Source organism: Quercus robur, chromosome 2 (genome assembly GCF_932294415.1).
Source record: "Quercus robur chromosome 2, dhQueRobu3.1, whole genome shotgun sequence".
In the NCBI taxonomy this organism is placed as follows: domain Eukaryota; kingdom Viridiplantae; phylum Streptophyta; class Magnoliopsida; order Fagales; family Fagaceae; genus Quercus; species Quercus robur.
The window spans coordinates 20,420,649-20,430,938 of record NC_065535.1 but is presented as its reverse complement, the minus strand read 5'-3'; the positions used below and the strand labels follow the sequence as shown (position 1 = coordinate 20,430,938).

The 10,290-nt window shown below is 30.2% G+C and overlaps 1 protein-coding gene across 2 annotated transcripts; it reads left to right on the top strand.

Moving 5' to 3' along the window:
* The first annotated feature begins 6,213 nt into the window (after positions 1-6,213).
* Positions 6,214-9,082, top strand: LOC126712832 (probable WRKY transcription factor 40). Of its 2 annotated transcripts, XM_050412319.1 has the most exons (5): positions 6,256-6,300; positions 6,412-6,477; positions 7,018-7,272; positions 7,400-7,516; positions 8,008-9,082. In XM_050412319.1, the coding sequence occupies exons 2-5, from the start codon at positions 6,448-6,450 to the stop codon at positions 8,386-8,388; spliced, it is 783 nt and encodes a 260-aa protein (XP_050268276.1). In that variant the 5' UTR covers positions 6,256-6,300; positions 6,412-6,447; the 3' UTR covers positions 8,389-9,082. The 2 variants fall into 2 exon arrangements, with proteins under 2 accessions (XP_050268275.1, XP_050268276.1); XM_050412318.1 differs by having other exon boundaries at positions 6,214-6,477.
* The last annotated feature ends 1,208 nt before the right edge of the window (positions 9,083-10,290 follow it).

Sequence of the window (10,290 nt, the reverse complement as noted above, 5' to 3'; positions counted from 1 at the left end):
CTCACACAGTGTAATCACGTGCATGAACAGTGCCAGTTACTGTTCATAAGCGCTTTAAAAAAAAAAAAAAAAAAAAAAAAAAAAAAGGGCAAAATGTGCAAACACACAAAAGCAAACGTGAATCCAAACTGCACCTTAGTTTTAGTTGTCTCCTATATTCACTCATTTATTTCCGTCTCCCATTTTTCATCCCCAATCAAACGGACTCTTAGATAGCGTTTGAATTGGGATAGAAAATTAAAATTAAAATTATTTTACTATTCAGTTTATTTTTGCTCCTATTCATAGGTCCCATTACATTTTTTTTGTACTATTCATGAGTTTCACTATATTATTTCAACTAACTTTTACTTTTATTTATAATACTTTTAACAATAAATTTTTAATTTCAACAAAATAAACAGTATCTAAACATCCCTTACTATTTTTTCTTCCCTCCCCGCAATTTCTAAGATGCTTCTAGTGCTGCATCCTGGGGCAGCCAAAACAAGACAAAAACAAAAGAAAAGGTGAAGGGTAGCCCACTAGCCCGGGCAGTGAAACATGTATGTACCTGCATGTGATGGTGTAATAATAGATAAAGACAAAGACTGGGGTCAAGTGGGAGATTTCGTGCCTGGATTGAGTTGATTTGTCTTTATATGATTGACTTTCAACGACTATTGACTGGCGTTAATTTCCCCATCCCATGATACGAATCCAAAGACTTGACTTTGTTCGCCGCCGCACGCCCACCTTTTACTACAGACCACAACGATGACCACAGTTTGTTCCTCTATTTCTATGGCTTTGCATGCCCCACAACAACTCTATAACTTATTCCTTTCCTATTATCCTTGTTTTTTTTTAATTTGTCTTCATTCTTTTTGGGATTCTAGATGGAGTTATCTCGCCCGAATAATTCTAGTATCACATACTTTTATGTATTTTTTATTACAACAATTTTAATTAATTGATTGTGTGTAATGAGAAAAAAGATATTTATGAGTTTATGCAATATATATTTTAACTCATCTTTTACGTATCCCACTAATTTCTAATATCACTTTTTACTTATTCCAAACATGACAAATAGTTTCCCCGTTGTTATTATTATTTATGATATTTAACAAGGGTATAATAATAAAATAAAACACCCAACAAAAAAAAATTAATTAATACATATTATATATTGTCTTACTTTTTCTTCTCAAAGTAAAGGAATACATCAATTTTCCATTTTCTCACTTTTTTGGGCCATATTTTATCAAATCAGTAATTGTTCTATGTATCCGACAACTTCATTTTTTCTCACACATTATATCGGTTACACACGAGGACTACCAAACACATACCAATAAAATTTCTTGAGATATCACATACCATAAATTTGGTATCTTTAATTTGAATGCTCCAATCCAACTTTTCTATTTTCCCCCCTTCTTTTTCCACATTTTCGGTCCTTTTTCTTTTTAGCTGTATCTAACAATGGAAAGCTTTAAGAGGATAAAAAATGAAGAAAATGTGGAAATCCTCTACTATTGGGTTGGAAAAGGAAGAGAAAAAATGTGAAGGTTAAAGTGGTGTGGAAGAAATTTTTTCACCCTATCCTATGTTTCCCAATATTCCATTTATACATAAAGCAAGTCTAGGTTGATGAGATAAATCATAAATTTACCTCTTATTCTCCAAACATTTAACATTACATTTATATATATTTTTTAAGTCATCTTTTATGTATCCCACCAATTTCTAATATCACTTTTTACTTATTCCAAACATGACAAATAGTTTCCACGTTATTATTATTATTTATGATACTTAACAAGGGTATAATAATAAAATAAAACACCCAACAAAAAAATAATAATTAATTAATACATATTATATATTGTCTTACTTTTTCTTCTCAAAGTAAAGGAAATTTACATCAATTTTCCATTTTCTCATTTTTTTTTGGGCCATATTTTTATCAAATCAATAATTATTCTATGTATTCAACAACTTCATCTTTTCTCTCACATGATATCGGTTACACACGAGGACGACCAAACACATACCAATAAAATTTCATTAAGATATCACGTACCATAAAATTTGGTATCTTTAATTTGAATGCTCTAATCCAACTTTTCTATTTTCCCCCTTCTTTTTCCACAGTTTCAGTCCTTTTTCTTTTTAGTTGTATCTAACAATGGGGAGCTTTAGACTTACTATCAGGTCTTAGCAGCGAATATTGTCTTTTTCTTAAATGTGTTTTTGTTTGGAGGCTGGCTCAATTGCAAACTCAAATGATATTTTTTGTGAGCTTTCATATATAGAAGTTGGACTCGAGAAGAACCGATTTTGTGAGGGATAAATGTGTTTTCTTAATAGGTATTTTTAGGTATTGATGTATTTTTTATTGAAATGTTTTTGAAGGGTTGATACTAGGTCTAACTAAATGTCTTCTCTTTTTTTTTTTCTTTTTTTTTTTTTTTTTTTTCAGAAGAACTAAATATGTTGTGTTAAAGGTTAAGGATACTAAATTAAGCTACATGAAGACAGCTAAATACTATAGTTTAACTCAAGGATTGACATGTTTTATAAATCCATATAGGTTATAAAAATAATGGAGAAAGAAATTTGAAATTTTTTTATTTTTTTTTATTGTGTCCTTGCAGTTCTCCTTTTTTCTTTTTTTCTTTTTTTTACTACAAGTAGATAAGTATTTCGATTAAGATAGTGTTTTCGTAGGTGTAGTACATTAAGTTCTCTAATTAAATTTTTTTTCTTGCTAAGAAGTCCTCCAATTAAATTCAATCACATGACTACTTTGAACAATATAACACAAAGAATATTATCTATTCCAAAGAAATTAAATTCAATACAACTATTTGTTTTAATTTAAATGGAAAACCTAATAAAAATTTAGGCACAATATCTAAAGAACTATACCTAAATTTTCCTGTATTTTTATGTTTGAAACCCACTGGCCCTTGTAACAAGCCAAAACTATTAGGTTGAAACTTGAGAGAGGATGAAAATAGTAATCTTCTATTATGATTTTCTATTATGGACCCAATTTTTTATTGATTGTATTGAGGGAGGCGAGACCTCCTAATTTGTTAAAATGGACTTCATCTAGGGAGTCCAGACTTCTAAAGTGAAACTTCACTCCATAATACTAACATTTTTCATTTTGCTTTATTATTCACCATCAAGCTATATAAATAGATTGTAAGATTAACCTAGCATTTAAAATTAAAAGAAACCTAATCTTTATCTACTACAAATAGATAAGATGTATTTATATTCTAATTAACCTAATCATTAATTTGTCCTTGTCCTCAAGGGTAACCTTTGGGAATGGACTCTCTCTCTCTCTCTCTCTCTCTCTCTCTCTCTCTCTCTCTCTCTCTCTCTCTCTCTCTCTCTCTCTCTCTCTCTCTCTCTCCATTATATTATTATTCCTAGTTTATAGCCTTCCTTCTTTTTGAATAACTAGTACCATACAAATTCCTCTCCTCCAAAAATTGATGCATTATATTATTATTCCCAGTCTATAGCCTTCCTTCTTTTTGAATAACTATAGTACCATACAAATATTTCTCCTCCAAAAATGATAATTAGTCAAAGAAATTTCATTCTTTTCTAGTTTTTGGGTGTTTATGTTCAACAAATCACTTGGGTATTGACTAATTTTGCCTTTGAGACATCCTAATTGGTTTAAGTTATATGAATCTTCAACTTGGTCACAATCCTAACCACCCAATAGTTGATTAGGACTCATTTGGCCATTAATTGGTACATAGTCATTCGATTCAATTGTGCGAATCTTCAACTCAATTAGGATTTACGTTTCTTGTAAGTTGATCATGGTGAATGTTCAATGTGAAAACATCTCTCACATCTCCTTAAGCATGTGCTATCGCCAAAATCTAACAACGCTAAGCTTGGTTTCAAGCCGCTCAAAACTTGAATAAGCTTGGTTTCAAGCCGCTCAAAACTTGAATTGTCCATAACGTGGCTTTGATACCAATTGTTATGGACCTAATTTTTTATTTGTTGCTTCAAGGGAACCAAGACCTCCTCATTTGTTAAAATTGACGTCTTCAAGGGAGTTTACTATGTAGACCTCCAAGGTGAAACTTCACTCAATAATAATATTTTCAACTTGATTTATTATTTAACATCAATCCGTATAAATAGATGGCTTTATAAGATAAACTTATCATTTAAATTCAAAAGAAACATAATCTTTGTTTACTACAAATAGATAAGATTTATTTAAAGACTAATCTAAAAATTTATCTCACCCTTATCTATTTACCCAAACTAATAACAAAAATACAATTCTAAAATGATTATAAAAAATTTAAAAAGAAAAAAGAAAAAAAGACATAGGATAAAAGGCACATAATACTTTCATTTAATTAAGTTTACCTCATTTTTTTGTGAAAATTTATCCTCACAATGCTCAAAATAGATCAATTATCACATGCATTGATACAATGATGAATTGTTAAGAAAAACTAGTTCTTACCGAAGATATGGAGAAATTGAAGGCTTCTTAGATGCAAGAAATTAAGGAAGATTCATCAATAAGGCGGTGCACAGAAGTTGAAACTAACTTCAACTGTTAAAATATCACATCTTGGGTCCAATTAACTTAGAGTATTTGTTAATAGAACATTTTAGGATAGTTTTGATACCACTTTCATGAGAAATATAAAAAACTATCAAAAAAACAATTGCTTTTTTCTTTTTCTATAAAAAAAATTTAAAATTTTTTTTATAAACCAATGTCCTTAAAACATCTATTAACTTTTCTCTAAAATCTTTGATCTAAACTGAACATTATCTATATTTGCATTTTCTTCCTTTGATTAAATAAAATGATGTCCATATTCCCTCCGCTGCTTACTATTATTATGAGCAACTATAATATTTTTTGTTTTTTCCTAGTACAAATTTTCTATCTGCTTAAGAGATTGTCCTGTGATTCAGTACTTTTACCTGACTCTTTATCTTTTGACCGGTTTTGAAGATTAATTTGTCCATTATTCAGTTTACTTGGAAGAATTCAATCATCATATTAACAGAAACTTTTGATAAGCCAATTAAGATGATGGTGGTCATAAAGAATTTCAACATTTGAACCACATACACACGAATACACACGCCAGGATCAAAGAGAAATGAGTTTGGTCCTTGGGGGTATTAGACTATTAGTCCGCAATAATGTCAGGTAATAAAAAATAAATAAAAAAAGGAAAGAAAGTATATTAGTAAAATACCTAGCCAACTAGCCCGTCCGTGTGTTTTTGTGATTACTTTGTCATTCATAAAATGATAAGTAATGTTAAAGACATAATAAATTTTATAAATATTTTTACATTTTATTGAAATAATAAAATTATGATTGATAAAATATCACACTTATTTATATTTATATATATATATATATATATATTAACATCACTTAAATTGTACACCAATCATAACTTACCATCAAGCTATAACTAAAAATAAGTAGACTTTTTGTGGCATAAGTAGACTTGTTGTAGTATTTGGCCTAGCTGGTATGCAGACAGAGAAAGTTACAAAAAAAACAAATTTCTAACATCTTGAGAGAAATAATAATAATAATAATTGAATTAATACTGTTCAAGTATGAAAACACAATCCACGTATGTCATTGTTTATCTTTTAAGACATTAAAAACCTCTTTATCAATTCTTTCTTTTTTTAAAAAATTAAATAAAAACTCTTAACAACTTATTTACCAAAGGGGATAACAATTTCAAAATATTTTATCATTATAATTTGCCATCAAAAAAAAAATCTTTCTAATTTACAAAAAAAAAAAAAAAAAAAAAAAAAAATACCTCCACTTCCTAAAGAATCTTAAATGAGCTTTAATGCTTTATTATGTTTTAGTTCCTTTCTCCTTGTTTTACTTATGTATAGAGGAATACTGTCAAAAAAAAAAAAAAACAATTATGTACAGAGAAATTAATTCGCCTGGGACCTAAAATAGAAAAAGAAACTGAGTCAACAACCAACGTAGACTTGAGTCTTTGAATTTTGTTTTCATGCTTCCGTGACCCAAAAATTAAAAGGAAAAGAAAAAAAGTTAATGGAAGAAAGAAATGCAGGGCTTACGTCATGGATAGTGATGTAATTATGCTTAGTGTGGGTTGCGTAGTTCTATGTATGATTCAAAGGTTCTTATATACCATGAATCTATTTTTTTTTTCTAACACATGGATTTGATTTCAACATTTTTCTTACAAAGAACCAAGACCAGCCTCCATGTTAGTCTTCATTGATCTTAGTGTAAGTTGAATATAACTAGGCCTTATTAGACTACCAACCACTGCATGAAAATAACTTATATTACATTATAGATAAGAGCTTCTCCAACTCTTATTTCTTTTTCTTCCAAAGGCTTAATCAGTTAGCAATCATCGAAGTTCATTCAACATGGAACCTCATATCTCCTACAAAGAAAAGGTAATCTTTCTTTTGTTGCTTTACTTTCTCCTGGGCATGTTGAACAGAATAAACATGTTCAATTTGGTTTTTTTTTTTTTTTTTTTTTTTTGGAGTGGGTGGGGGGGGGGGGGGGGGGGGGATTAAAATAAGATCATTTTACAGAAAATCTTAGATGCTTGTCTGATAAAGAACTTAAAGGTACATCCATGGGTTCCACGTTTCATTTTTTTTTTCCTTGCTTCGCTTTGGGCATTTTTTCCATGTTTCTTTTAGCATAGGAAATAAATCACTTTTTGAATTACATGAAACATGTTTTGTGAACTTTTTTTTGATAAACACGTTTTTTGTGAACTTAAGATCACAGAAGATGGCTCCATGATATATAGTGGGGTTAGTTTTTGCCTTCAAAATTTGTGAAAAAAAAGCTATATATACTTAAATCTACTTTACTATAGGTAGGAAAAAAGTTTAAACTTCAAAATTATATTAGACATCAAATACCTTTGATTTTTTTTATGTTTTTGGGAAAAAGATTTAAAGGAAAAGATGTCTCTCCAGGTGGAGACCCTCCAAGAAGACTTGGAACGTTTGCGAAAAGAGAATGAAACTCTAAGATTCATGCTTAGCGCCATGAACAACAAATGCAACATCCTTCAAGCCCGTCTCCAAGAAATGAAGGTAGAACAAATGGGAATCAATTTAACTCAAAGTGGCTCAATCTATGATACAAAGAAGAGAGCACGGACTGAGGTTCCTATACAGACTAATACAAGACAAATCTTTGTGAGAACCGACTCCAAGGACTCTAGCCTAGTAAGTCTTTTTTATTTGAACATGTACATTTGTATGTAATGGTTACCATTTCTATGTTAATTCAGTTGTTAAAATCGATTTATTCGTCTTTATTCATATTTATTTATTTATTTATTGTGGATTTTAGATAGTGAAAGATGGCTACCAATGGAGGAAGTATGGGCAGAAGGTTACAAAAGATAACCAATCACCTAGAGCTTATTTTAGATGTTCCATGGCTCCTACATGCCGAGTCAAAAAGAAGGTGTGCTCGATTAGAACTCTACAAAAGAAAAAAAAAAAAAAAAAAGCTTTTTCCATCACATATCTACAATAAACTGTTTAGTTGTTAGATTATTATTGCTATATTAGATCCATTTTATTAGCAGTGGTCGTTTTGGAGACAGAAAAGTATACAAGATAAGGGAACTGATCAAGAAAATAACAACTGTACTTTTAAAAATTACAAAACTATTTGACTATAATTACTATTTGACTAGAAAAAATACTTATTAGAATGTATTATTAGAACACGCATCTATAAAAAAATTTCAAAAATTAATTAGTATTTCAATTTACACAAAATTTGACTAATTTGTTGGCCGGGAATCCATAAAACTAATAATCCACAAAATATAAATTGTTATTAAACCTTTCCATCCAAATGAATAAAATATAGATTTTGAATGTGACTTGATGGCATAATTAATAACAACTACAGTCTAACTAAATGCTATTAATTTTCTTCCACTTTAGGTACAAAGATGTATGGAAGATAAGTCTATTCTTGTAGCAACTTATGATGGGGAGCACAACCATGAAGCTCATGGTTCTCTTGGGGACTCTTCATCTTCATCAGATATAGTGAACACAGGTTCAATAGCTAATGTTATCTCTCCTCTATGCATGGCTTATAATAACCCATTTCAACCAGCTATCGCCCTTGATCTTAGTCTTTCCGTGCCAAATCAAGAAAATCGAATACCCTTCCAAAATTTTGTGGAAGACTACCATAGCAACTACAACAAAATTGAAGAATATGTTGCATCTTTAACTAAAGACCCTAATTTTACCGCTGCTTTAGCTGCAGCTGTTGCAAGCTCCATCGCCGACCAACCTAAAATATCCAAGATTTGAGAATCTGAACATTATTCATGATCATTGTCACTGTAAAGAGACAAGAGTATCTAGATTCTAAATTTAATGTTAATGGTTTTCTTATAGGTGTCTGACTGTTAAGAATAAGGTTCAAGTGTATTGGTTTCTTTAATTCTATCTTCCCTTCCATGAAAATGAGACGATTGAGTTTTATTCATCCTTATTAAGATGCTATCAAAGTCAAAATGATATAATCAAGAGTCGATCGATTTAGTGGTATTGCCCATATTCAATCAGGTGTAGGAGAATTTGGGTTCAAGTCCCCCTCGATCTCCTCCTGTTTGTGAAAGGAAAAAGTGAAAATAGCATAATCAGATGTGTCATGCATGCGTTTTGTAGCACAAAAATGGAGGAATAAATTTCTTTAGCCTGCCTGAAGTGGTTGCTGCTGCTACTGTGATGGAAAACGGAAGTAGGAAATTGAAGAATTGTTGGATTATGGTAGTCTATATATAGTAGTGCCTCTGTTATTGATACCTAAATTATGTACTTGCTCACTCTTAAGCCTTTTTGGTTGTAACTTGGAGGGATCCATCTTCATCAACCTCATACCCAAGTCTCTAATCTGTAGTGAAGGGGCTGAAGGGGAAGGATCCTCCTCTCTTTTGTACGTGGCAATAATACCTTGGGCAATTGATGTAGATTGGTTGAAGGAGAGGAAAATATTTTAATATTTTATGTTGTTTGCTCTTTCTTAGTAGAATTAGGATTTATTTGCTTTTTCAAGTTCAATTAAAATCATTTAACAACTAATGTAGATGAGTGTAGAAGCAAAATCTGTAACACACAATTACTACAACTCTTTCATGAAATCTAAATTCTACAAGAACAATATGCTAGTAGGCAAAATAATAGAAAAAACCTCTCTAATAAACTTTTATTAATCAACATATAATAATAATCCACTCTCTATTTATAGGAATGGAATTTCTCTTACTCCTTTAAGGAAAATAAATAATAAACTTACTTCTACTTGAGAAAGGATAAACAATTTAATTAACTACAAAAAGAAAAACAATTAAAATCCTAATTTAACTAGGAAAATGATTTTAATTAAACTTGAAAAGGCAAATAAATCCTAATTTCACTAGGAAAGAGAAAACAACATAAAATATTAAAATGTTTTCTTCTCCTTCAACCAATCTACATCAGCAATTATCACAACAACAATAACAACAAAACCCTCAGTCATAGACAAGCATTGTAAGTTCACATCTATCAATTTGAATCGATCAATACCTGAAGAAGCTATCTTATATTTTCTAAAGAGTCATATTATCAACCAGAAATTGAGCAAAACAAATATTAGGTTGTGGGTGGTGGGTGGTGGGTAGAAATCCCACAATAAGTAATTAGATTATAAATTGCAAATTTGGTGTTCAAGTGATAATCCAATGGTAAGTGCATTCATGTAGTGTTTTATATATGTGGTTTAAGCCTCACCTCCCCCTTTCCTATTTCTACCTATCAAATAAAAAGTTATAAATTCTAGCTTGCCATATTGGTGTGAGAAGTGTTTGGCAAGCCCCTTCCCCACCCCCACAATGCCAAAAATAAATAAATAAATAAAGAGCTTTTTGGACTTCTCTCTCATATTTTCTCAAGTATATTCAACATATATGCTTAAATAAAGTGAATTCAAATGAAAAATGTAAATAAAAAGTTATTCAATTTTGAAAATATAATAATTATAAAAATAGAATATTTTTTACAACTTTTTTCAGAATGGCTAACATAACTTATTGTCATTGATGCATAATAAAAATAGTGTCAATAATGGACCCAAGAGAAAATGATATTGCTCTAATCACAACATATCATATTAGAAGTTGTAAAAAAAAAAAAATGTTGTGTAGTGGAGTATTACTCTTGAAAATAAGT